Consider the following 12,563-nt stretch of genomic DNA (forward strand, 5'->3'; position numbering starts at 1 on the left):
GTGCCCAGTGTGGCACTCAGGTCTCACGGTCGCACAGGCAGGTGTACTTGAACGGGTCCAGAAGAGGGCACTGAGGACCATTCTACCGCACTGCAACTACGATGTAGCACTGGAAACAGCCCAAATCTCCAGCCTAGAAGTGAGACGCGAGGAGTTGTCTCTGAAATTTGCGCAGAAATCGGCAAACTCTGTACACTTCCAGAAATGGTTTGTGTTGAACGCGTCCTCTCGAAAACTCAGACACACAAAGCGCTACATGGAAAAAAGATGTCGCACTAAACGCTTTGAGAATAGTGCAATTCCTTACCTCACAAGGCTGTTGAATTCTAAATTAATGTAAATTATTTTGAATTGTTATCCCGGGTTAAGATTACTGATAAGTCTCTGTGTGGTGAATGATGACACGCCCCTCATACTCATTCCTTACACTTTTTTTTCTCTCTCTCCTTCAGCCTGTTACTTCTTTCTTGTTCATAAAATGTCATCAAGGTCATAATTTTTATATCATTACCCGATTACATAATACAAATGAGTTCTATCATGCTATTTTCTTAATGGATAACTTTCCCGATCACGTCACTATTGGACTTCTGAGTAAGGTTGTACATGCATCTATGGCTGTGTTCGCATATGCATACCTATTTGTGTATACACACATTCACATATTCCTTTCTTTATCTCTCCTTCTCCTACTCTATCTTTACTAGACCCCTCATTTACCCATTCTACCCTGGTCTTTCCATCTGTTTTACCATCAGGTGAAAGCCTTCATTCACTCTGTTATCATTTTGATGGGGCCACCTTCCCTTTCACGTTGTTGTATCTCTTTATTTTTGCAATTTTTAAAGTGTGCGGTTCATGATAATATGTATGTATGCATTTATTACTGTGAAAGCTAAATAGGATATAAATGTGTCATTTTTCATTCTGCATCCCCATACAAACGTCTCCATTTATGTACATGCATATGACTGTGTATGTATGTACAGTATGATTATACCTATATATGCATGTATTACATAAACATCAAAATATTGGTTAGACCCTTTTTTATCCAGTTTGCCTTGTCCTTCCCATCTGCTCCGGCAGGCGAAATTTTTCACTGATGTTATTATTTTGATGGGGCTATTTTTCTGATTATGTTGCTGTTCATTACCGATTATTTTTCTATTTTTTCAATATCTATTAAAATGGAATCCAAGATGGCGCTGTGCGGTTAGGACGTGCCTGAGTGTTACGGAGGCATTAGGAGGAAATAAAATTGCAGCTCATTTCGCCTATTACAGTTTGAAAAGTCAAAATGACATCGAGAAAAAGGAGCTTAGAACAAGGAGTCGTTACAATCTCCCATTATTTCAAGGAAAAGGAGGATTTTGACCCTAAGATGGATTTTAGCGACGCTACTACGGAGAAGGCTACGCAAGAACACAGTGACAGTGATAATGCACACGGCTTAACTGACTCGGCAGTGCACACGGTAGTGAAACCACTTCACCGAGATATGGAGGGAACCAGCCCGGGCGCGTCGGCGGAATCACCTCCACGCTCCTCGCTTGAGAAAAAACGACGAGTAGACGGGGAGAAGTCAACCACAGATGAACTACTCGCGGCCCTTATCCACAAGATAGACGAAATGAACTCCAATCTCACATCCAGGTTGGACACAGCTCTTGGTAAGATTGAAACAAATGAGAAAGAAATCAGTAACTTGAAAGAGGAGCAAGAGTCGTGCCGTTTTGATATCAAACAGTTACAGGACCAAGTAAACAAGCAAGAAAAGGAGAATATGAAATTGAGAGAGCGTCTTGTTGACCTCACTGCGAGAGAGATGAGGAATACGGCTGTGTTTTACGGGTTTCCTGAAGGTGCTGAAAACGCTGGGAAGTGTGAGCAATTGATCAAAGAATTTGCCAAGTCAAATATGCAAATGGAAGGTGAAGTGAGCATTGAAAGAGCTCATCGCACAGGCCGCATCAGGCCAAAACCCGGCCCTCCTCGCCCAGTTGTGGTAGCTTTCAGTAGATACACAACCAGACAAACAGTGATCAGCAGTGCCCGCAGATATTTGAAGGAGAGGCCTTTTCAGCACAACGGAAAGGATCACCAGATATTTGTCGATGAGATGCTGCCGGTAGAAGTGCGAGAAAGCAGGAGGAAATTGCTGCCACTGAAACGAAAGCTGAAAGAGGAGGACCCAAAGCGAAAGGTGTACTTCAAATATCCGGCGCGATTGTTTTACAGGGAGACTGAGAGCGGAAAAGAAGTGGAGTACAAGCAGCACACCACAAGATAGAATGGATATTGGCAGTTTGCTTTTGCACAGTAGACAATGGTCTAACAAAATACGAAATACTTTGAAAAACTCTTGACACGACTGCGATAGCTCAGCAGTCGGCACCCTGTCATGCCAGCAGTATATTAACAGTTGATATCTCCGAAGACAAGATACACTATTCATGTGATTAAGTGATAAGGAAAATCATTTGTTTTTGCCAACCTGAGGAAAAAATAACTGTGAAGATGCCCAGGGGCACTTGGATTCCTTGTGATTATGTTTTATTCGATTTCATGCAAATTGTATGTGTGTTTTTTTCATTGCCAATGTTTTGTTGTCTGTTTTGTCTTGATCATGGTGGGTCATAAGAATTTACAAGGTTACCTACTTGTGAAATATGTATAAGGATCTGAAGTTAATGACCCATAATGTTAATGGGCTAGGGGACTTTAAAGCCAGGAAAAAATATTTTTGTTTTTTATCCAAATTAAAAAAGGATATTATTTTATTACAGGAAACCCATTCGACTGATAAGGATGAAAGTTTATGGAAGAACCAATTAAGAGCCGATATTGTATTCAGTCATGGAACCTCCTCTAGTAGGGGAGTGTGTATCATATTTCGGAAAACCCCACATATAAAATTGATAGAGACAGTGAAAGATTCTAACGGGAGATTTTTGTTGGTTAAAATGGAAGTATATGGAAAAAAATTTATGATATGTAATGTATATGCACCAAATAATGAAAAAGACCACATGCATTTTTTTAAAGCTGTAGACTTGACTATACAAGAATATTATGATGCTGAACAGACAATATTAATAGGGGGAGATTTTAATTTTATTCAAAATTTGGCATTGGACCGAGAGGGCGGTAATATGAAGTCCACTTGGAAGCACTCTTGTGAAATAATAGAAAATATTAAAAACGTTTATCATGTAATAGATATCTGGAGAGACAAGAACCCGTTATTAAGACGATTTACTTGGAGACGCTCCAATCCTTGTGTTCAGTCAAGACTGGATTTCTGGTTAATCCATGAGTCTGTACAAAATATGGTGACAGATTGTGATATGGTCCCCTGTGTTTTGTCAGATCATGATTTTGTGAATTTACATCTGAGAATTAAAGAGTACACTGTGGGCCCATCTTATTGGAAGTTTAATAACAGTTTACTTAGTGATGTTGAGTATGTTGAAAATTTAAAGGGACATTATGAGATGTGGGTAAATGAATGGGAAGATAAAAATGATAAAGGAAAATTATGGGATTGGTTAAAATTCAAAATACGAGAATTTACAATCACATTTTCTAAAAGGAAGAAAAATATAAAAGAAATTAGAAGAAAAGAATTAGAACAAGAATTGAAAATAATAAATGACATGGACCCGACAGAAATGAATGAGCAAAAATGGGATAAGAAAGAGAAAATTGAACAGGAACTTAACTGCATGTACAATTATTTAGCAGAGGGGGCCATATTACGTCCAAGATGTACCTGGTACGAGAAAGGAGAGAAGAGTACAAAATATTTTTTATCATTGGAAAAGACACAAGCACAGAGTACAAACATAGATGTATTAGATACAGGTGAGGAACTTATTGAACATCCCCATCATATACGAAATTTTGTGATGAAATCTTTTGGTAAACAGTTTGAAAACAGGGATACAGTGTCTGACAAAGTGAGTTATGATTACATAAAAAGTTCCTGCTTAAAACACCTCACGGAAGATGAAAAGGCCTCTTGTGAAGGCCTGATAACACATGAAGAGGCAAGGGAAGTCCTCCTTGGGATGTCAAAAAATAAAACACCTGGTAATGATGGCTTATCGGTGGAATTTTATGAGACATTTTGGCCTTTGATTTCTAAAGAACTAATAGGATCATTTAATCATGCTTTTGAAAAAGGAAGTATGTCCGTGTCACAGAGGCAAGGAATAATTAAATTGATTCCTAAATCCAATAAAGATAAGAGATTATTGGGCAATTGGCGACCAATCACTTTAATAAATGTGGATGCAAAGATACTTTCTAAATGTTTAGCGAAACGTATGTCCAAAATTATTGGTAATTTGATAAATCCTCAGCAAACAGCATTTATTAAAGGCAGATATATAGGTGAAGGTATAAGACTGATTTCAGATTTAATGTTTTATGCAGATGCCAACAATGTATCTGGAATTGTGTTAGCATTAGATCTTACCAAAGCATTTGATTCACTCAGTCATAGGTATTTATTACAGTGTTTAGAATGTCTTAATTTTGGTCCGTCAATGATACAATGGGTGAGAACATTGCATGCAGGTATAAATAGCTGTGTATTGATAAATGGCTTTACCACTGGTTATTTTGAAATTGGAAGGGGTGTTCGCCAAGGCGACCCCCTTGCCCCCCTTTTATTCATATTAGGGCTCGAGATATATCTAATGAGATTGTTAAATAATCCAAATATTATTGGAATGGAGATGCTCGGAAAACAGATTAAATATACAGCTTACGCTGATGATATAACATGTTTTTGTAAGGATACAGAATCATTATCAGTATTACTAGAAAGCTTTCAAGAATTTTCTGAGATATCAGGCCTTTGCCTCAACCGAAGCAAATCAGAAGGAATGTGGATAGGAAATGATAGACTATCGAAAGAAAAGCCACAGATGATAAAGTGGACAGACAATGGTCTTAGAATTCTTGGAATCTGGTTTTCATATGACAAAAAAGAAGCAATCCGAAGAAACTTTGAAGATCGATTGGGTGAGATTAAGAGAACATTTTTTATTTGGAAAAATCGTAATTTAACGTTAATTGGTAAAATTCAAATTTTGAAAACATTTATTATGTCTAAGATAATTTATTTGATGTCAAACATTGAAATTCCTCAAGATTTTGTGAAAGAAGTAGAGAAGTTAATGTTTTCATTTTTATGGAATGGCCCAGATAAGATTTCAAGGTCAACTATGTATGCACAATATGCTGAGGGTGGTCTCAAATTCCCCAATTTACAATGTATGATTGATACGCAGTTAGTTAAGTGGGTTAAAAGATATTATGGAAATCGTAACCATCAATGGGTGCTATTGGGAGATTATTTCTTAAAAAGGCTTGGTGGAATTCTAGTGTTTCAAAGTAATTATTCCCTTGAAACTATTGATAAGAGGGGTATCCCTCCATTCTATGAGAATATTTTACAAATATGGTTAAAGACAAACATACATGAGGATTTTATTGGTGATGAAAATAGCCAAGCAGACATCCTACAACAACCAGTATGGAATAACCAGAATATTTTGATTGATAAGCACTCAATATTCTGCAGGCCGTTTTTTGAAGCAGGTTTATGTTATATATATCAAATATTTAGTATTGATGGACGGCTCATTGATTTTGAATTTTGGTTAAGGAAAGGAGTGCCAAGCAAATATAATATGATGTATATGGCAATTGTAGACTCTGTTCAAAAATACTCGAAATGTTCCTTCAATACACTCCTATTGGAGATGTTTTGGAAAGAAGAAGTGGCTCAAAAACAAAAGGATCTTATTATTTCACGGTTACAAAATGTGAAATCAAAACCAATATATGAGGAATTTTTAAAAGAGATTAAATCAAGACCTGTTTGCGAAACAGTTTTTTGCTGGCAAGTATGGAATTCAACCAGAAGATTGGACACAAATATATATGTTGCCATTTACATGTACAATTGAAGTAAAATTGAGAGAATTTCAGTTCAAGTTGTCGCATAATATACTTTACACAAATGAAAGATTGTTTAAGATGAAAATATCAGAATCAGAGTTGTGTACGCTTTGTAAGTCATGTGCTGAGACCCCTGTACATCTGTTTTTTGATTGTAAAGCTGCCAAAGAATTACTTCAAAAATTTGTGGATGAAATTGGTACGATCTTTCATGTCAAATTAGAGGATTGTACAAGAATTAGAGTAATGTTTGGATTCATCAAAGACTGGAAAGGGCCCCACAGGAGTTTATTGAATCATGTAATATTGTTATACAAAAGGTACATATATATTCAGAGATGCAAAGATACAGGTGTGAAATTTCATGGATTGACAGCATTTATTGTTAATATCCGATATATAGAATCCAACATTGCAAAACGAACAAACAAATTAAATTTTCATTATAAGAAATGGTCCCCTGTAGAAAATATTTTTTAGGTCATTGTAGAAGAACATACAGTCGACTCTCGTGATAAAGAATATCCATATGGCAGAACCCCGACGTGATGGGGTAGTTTTTTGGGGGTCCCAGGGTTTGAAAATTTTCCTATTCAGAGGTATTTGCGCCCTGGATACGGCAAGGTTTCAAAAGTGACAAGATCACGGTGATTTCGCTGGGCCCAAGGAGTTTATTGTAACGAGAGCTGACTGTATCTTTAGGATATTGTTCAATTGTTGAAGAGTTTGATACCCATCTTTTACTGTTGTTGTTGTTGTTGTTGTTGTTGTTGTTGTTGTTGTTAATTTGTCAAACAAAACATGATTTGTAATATGATTTTGTATGTTATGTTGTATAATGAAGAGGAAATAAATAAATTTGTAAAAGAAAAAAAAATATCTATTAAAATCAGATGTGGTTTATGATATTTGTTTTACTGAGAAAGCTATATGTAGAACATAAATATGTTATTTTTTTAACTCTGCCCCCCCCCCTTAGAAAGGTTCGTTGTGTGTACATGCAAATGACTGTGTATTTGTGTGTATTGTGTACACCCGTATATGTATTGTATACACATATCTACTTATTCCTATCTTTATCTCTCCTTCTCCCCCTATTCCTCTCGTATCTCTACTCCACATCTCATCCGTATTGATACTTACGTTGAGAATCACTCTCACAACGTTATCTTTTCCCCATATTTCTGCAAATTCTGAATGGAGAAATATGAAATTTGTATCCATACTTTTGTACAGTTAGACGAATTTTTCTGTGAATTTGATGTTATTTTGATGATGTTTAAAGAAGAATGTGAGTTACGGGGCTTTGGAAGGGTCGGTTGAGAGTGCTATATGTAGGGTATATAAGTCATATTTGATAACTCAGCCATCAGAATGAAATTTTGTTATGAAATGTAAAAACAGTGATTTAATTATATTTGGGGTTGTGCAATCACATTTCGAAATACCTTTTATTTATCAGTCATGTAAACCTGATGTTTTGTGTATGATGTTTTGTGGTTTTAATGGAGTAGAGGCAAATCAGTCGTCACAGTATTTTTTGTGTAATTCTGTTTGTTTTGACAAATGCGGAATATGTTCTTATCTTGCATAATGCTCAACTTATTGATTTCTGTAATTATGATATTTTCCCACTTATTTCTATCACACGTGTAAATGCTTTATTTTGTAATTGTCTGAATGTTTGAATTTGTATGTACATATTTTATGTTATATTACACGCAATTTAGCCCTTGGGCTACGAGATGTGATATGAATAAATAAACCTTTCAATAAAGACAATGTTACATTTCAAAAGCCAGCTGAACGTACGGTCACTGAACATCCATTACAAAATAGGGCAAAAGTCGATTCTGACAAGAATCTGAGCAATCCACAGACAGAAAATTGCGAATAACCCCCACCTCCTTCGCAACAAACACGATCACTCCCCCAAAGCCAAAACCAGACTCATCAGGAGACACCAGTTTTTCCTACAGAAAACCACCCTTTTAGAATTACCCAGGAAGAAATATGCACGGAGGAAAATTTCTTGGTAAAAGCATCATTACATGTTCCTTGATTTGAATCTTACCCAGGACAAATCTGAAGAGGACATTCGCCTTTTGATAAAGGCAGTTGTAGCCAGTGTATTTAAAAATGGCGAATTAGAACACACTTGATTTCACGTTGTAATGTCTGTCTTCCTCGTCCTTCAATGGAATGCGCAAGGGATGAGTGGACATGGACATGAATAGATTCAATAAATTATGTAAGTAAATGTGATAGTATTTTTCATTTGAAATGAGTTCAAGAAACGTGGTTTAATTATTCTAATTTTGTAAATATACCAAACTACTTTTGTATTAGTAAGAACAGAGACTCCCAAAATAGAGGAGGGTGTACTATATAAACATGATTCTACATATTATGATTATACAATTTGTCGGGCTAAGGATATAAAATATTTATAATTCATTAGGAGATATCTCATTAAATGTGGTCAATTTTCCTAACCCATGTAGAGGGTTGAACCAGGAAATAATGGATTTACTCGTGACTAACATAAAAGACCCTTCTAAACTTTTGATAGTGGGAGACTTTAATTCACACAACCGAATTTGGGGTAGTTGTAAAACAGACAAAAATGGAAAGTTAATCGAAGATTTTGTTTTACAACATGATTGGGTTATTTTGAATGACGGGTCAGGTACAAGACTAGACCCTCATTCAGGTAAAACCTCATGTTTAGATTTATCCATTGTTTCCTCGTCGTTAGGAGACCACTGCAACTGGATGGTTCTTCCAAACAGATTTGGTGGCGATCATTTTCCTGTACTCATTGAGTTACATATGGGGGATAATTTTATACACAGAGAATTAGATCAAAATGTCACATGGAATATGAAAAACATGAATTGGAATATGTTTAAGATAAAGTGTGAAAACCACACTAATATCTACGAGGATGTATGAGTGTTATAGATTTTTATGAATCTTTTCTTAAGAATCTTAGAATCATACTTGATAGGACAGTAGGAGTGAAACAAAATAGAAAGTTTTTGCAAAAGCCAGTCCCGTGGTGGACAAAGTAGTGCTCTCGCATAGAAAAAGAGAGAAATAGATTGAAAAAAGAAAAATAGACTTCCCTAAAATTTTGGTCTCAGTCAAATCTAGTTATTTATAAAAAGAAAAAAGCAGAAGCTCAACGGGTGATTCGACAGGCAAAGATTGATTATTCCCAGTATCTTTATTCAAAGATGAATCGGTCAACGTCTATATCTTTTATGTGGAAATTCATCAAAAATGTTAACGGAATCCCAAATAATACTCAAAATACCCCAATTTTAAAAGTGGCAGGCAAGGAAATTATTCCCGATAATGGTAAAGCTAATGAATTTGGAAAATTTTTCTCATCAATCGGTAAGGCGAAAGAGGATTGTAAGAAAAATAAAGAGATAGAAGAAGAGTTTATGATATCCTACTTTTGGGGATGAGAAAATATGCCCTTTGGTAAGAAATGACCCTTTTCAGATGAAAGAACTAGAAAAAAGTTTTGCATGACAAGAAAAGCATCTCCTGGTGAAGACGGAATAGGCTACGATGTCCACAAAAACCTACCTCTATCTTTGAAAAAAAAAATCATTACTGAAATTAATCAATTTAACATGGGAAACAGGTGTGATCCCAAATCCTTGCAAACATTCGATTTTGGTTCCCCTTCTGAAATATGGTAAAATCCACATAAGTGTCTTCTTACCGTGCAATTGCCCTCACATCCTGTTTTATGAAGATATTGGAATCACTAGTGAAAATAGATTACAGGAGTTCATTGAAAAACATACACTCTTGGCAAATTTTCGACATGGTTTCAAAAAAAAGTAGAGGGAATCTTGACAATATAGTTCATCTGGAAAATAACATTCTAAGAAATCTCGAAACATGTGTAAAATCGCTCTTACTTTTTATTGACCTAGAAAGAGTTTATAATACCCTATGGACTATTGGTCTCATTGTGAAATAAAGAAGGCTATGTTTACGAGAAAATATTTAACACTTCATCAGAAACTTCTTAGACCATCGGTCATTTTTCGTGAAATTAGGACATGTCAAATCCGATCCTTTTTACTCTGAAAGCGTACTTCCTCAAGGAAGTATATTAAGTCCGATGCTATTTAATCTAATGTTACGTGAAGTACCTTTATCGATTTCAAATAAAATTCACCCTTTATATACTGATGACTGTGTCATTTGGACTTCAAGAAATGACCTCCGAGAAATGAACCTCGAACTTCAATCTTATTTGAATGTTCTGAAAACGTGGTTTTCTTCATAGGAGCTCGAAATTTCCCATCAGAAAACAACACCTGTTCTTTTCTCCCGTGGAGTGAAAGATGTTAATCTCAGTTTGTATTTAGAAGGCACCAAACTCAAACCGGCTGATCAGTATCGATATTTTGGGGTTATTTTCGACAAGAGATTGACGTGGATGTAGCAATCTCGACGTGGATGTGTCAATCTCTCGACAAGAGATTGACGTGGATGTAGCTGCATCCTACAGGATGTAGCCTTAAGATGTAAAAAAGATGTTTAATATTCTAAAAGTTTTAGCATAAATCTAATCTATCTAATCTATTCCAATCTTTGTTCCATCTTGAGTGTTCCTCCCTTTTGTTTTATTTCCTAATTTCTAGTTATCTGTGGTATCACATAGCTGAGGTTTGTTAGTTGATAATTTAACTCTTAATTCTTTCGCCTCGAGTTTTATCTTAATTGATTGATTAATGAACACATCACAAATCACATAGGAACATTAATGAACACAGGTAGCTCGTGAGAAATTTCCGGCAGAGACCGGCCGGTGGCCGTCGGTACGCCTACGGGTCACCGGTAGATGACCTATCGATCATCCGTCAGTCGCTGGGCGATTTTGTAAAAATCGGCCGGTGACCGGTGGGAGATCGTCCAGTTGCCGATGGGGCATCGCTCGGTGAATGCTCGGAGTCTGCGCGTAAGCGCTTTGATGACATTTCAAACCATCCCTTAAGAAATGGCTTAGTACAAGGACGGCAAAAAAGCAAGAGTTTCTGAGACAAAGTAGTTTAGAATTGATTTATACCAAATGGAATGATGACCTACATATTTATACAGATGAATCTAAAACGCCAGACAACTGTAAAGTAGCTGCCTCTTTTTATGTTCCAGAGTACATATTTATACACCGAATCAAAAAGAATGCAAGACTTTACTGCAATCTACAGAGCGGAACTATGATTACTGGAGCTGTTATTTTTAGTGATTCTCTAAGTGCACTCCAATTTATTGAATCGCAGAAAGACGAACAAATTGTTATAGAGATAATGAGTTTGTGTACAAATTTATCTTGAAAGCGTTCATCTCTTTTGCCCCAAAGTGGTTTTCCCTGTCTTCCATGTTCCTCATGTTGGTTGCCGAGATGTTGAGATGCTGAGATGTTGGTGGGGTTTCCTTGCCTCTATCCCTCCCCCTGCTTCTTCCACATTGCCCTGGCTTCTCTTCCCCATCTCGTCACTGGTTTCCTTCAGTGCTTTTGTCATTTCATCTGTATTATTTTTAGTCCCTAAATCGCTCGACGGTAACCTTTCGATCTATGCCTTTGGTTTTCTTCTATGCTTTTGTCATTTTGTCTCTATTATTTTTGTTTCCTAAATCGCTCGGCGGCGACCGCTCGATAAGGTCAGTGCCTGGGCGGTTGCCGCTCGGACACCGAGCGTATTTTGGGCAGCCATTGAAAACTGGTCGGTCACCGCTGAAATTTTAACTCCGCGTTAAAACTTCAGCAACGACCGACCGATGCCCGGTCAAAACCGGTAGGACAACGACCGGGGACCGACCGGTGACCGACCAGGCGCCACTGATTTTTGGGGCATCGGTCGGCACATGGTCGGTAGCCGCTGAAGTTTTAGCACGGAGTTAAAATTTCAGTTTTCACTCGCTGCCCAAAATACGCTCGGTGTCCGAGCGGCAACCGCCCACGCACTGACCTAATCGAGCGGTCGCTGCCGAGCGATTTAGGGGACACAAATCATAGAGACAAAAATGACAACAGCACAGAAGAAAATCAAGAGAATAGATCGAGCGGTCGCCGTCGAGCGACTTAGGGACTAAAAATGTTCAGATAAAAATGACAGAAGCACTGAAGGAAACCAGGGACGAGATGGAGAAGATAATCTAACGCTATGTGGAAGAAGTAGGGGGAGGAATAAAAGCCAAAGAAACCCCACCAACATCTCAGCATCTCAACATCTCGGCAACCAACATGAGGGACATGGCAGTCACAGGCAACCACTTTGGAGCAAAAGAGATGAAAGCTAAAAGTTAGTGTTGATACGTTGACGTAGTAAAATATGGTTTGGTTACCTTATCATTCATTTAAGGCCTATTGATTGAAGAAAAAGTGAATGACAAGAGGTGGGGAAAATCAAAATATAAGATTAAATAGGAATAGAAAAATAGTATAAAATATAAAAGATATTTTGGAGATTGTTTGAAGATATTCTGGAAAAATCTAATCTATTCTAATCTTTGTTCCATCTTGAGTGTTCCTCCCTTTTGTTTTATTTCCTAAT

At 36.9% G+C, this 12,563-nt stretch overlaps 1 protein-coding gene across 1 annotated transcript; it reads left to right on the forward strand.

Moving 5' to 3' along the window:
- Positions 1-1,221: 1,221 nt before the first annotated feature.
- Positions 1,222-3,747, forward strand: LOC139739153 (uncharacterized). The gene has a single exon (XM_071649768.1). It carries the CDS (start codon positions 1,301-1,303, stop codon positions 2,291-2,293), a length of 993 nt encoding a protein of 330 aa, XP_071505869.1. The 5' UTR covers positions 1,222-1,300; the 3' UTR covers positions 2,294-3,747.
- Positions 3,748-12,563: the final 8,816 nt, after the last annotated feature.

This window comes from Diadema antillarum, unplaced genomic scaffold, assembly GCF_040938485.1.
Source record: "Diadema antillarum isolate AM-2024a unplaced genomic scaffold, OU_Dant_1.0 seq00000785_RagTag, whole genome shotgun sequence".
In the NCBI taxonomy this organism is placed as follows: Eukaryota; Metazoa; Echinodermata; class Echinoidea; order Diadematoida; family Diadematidae; genus Diadema; species Diadema antillarum.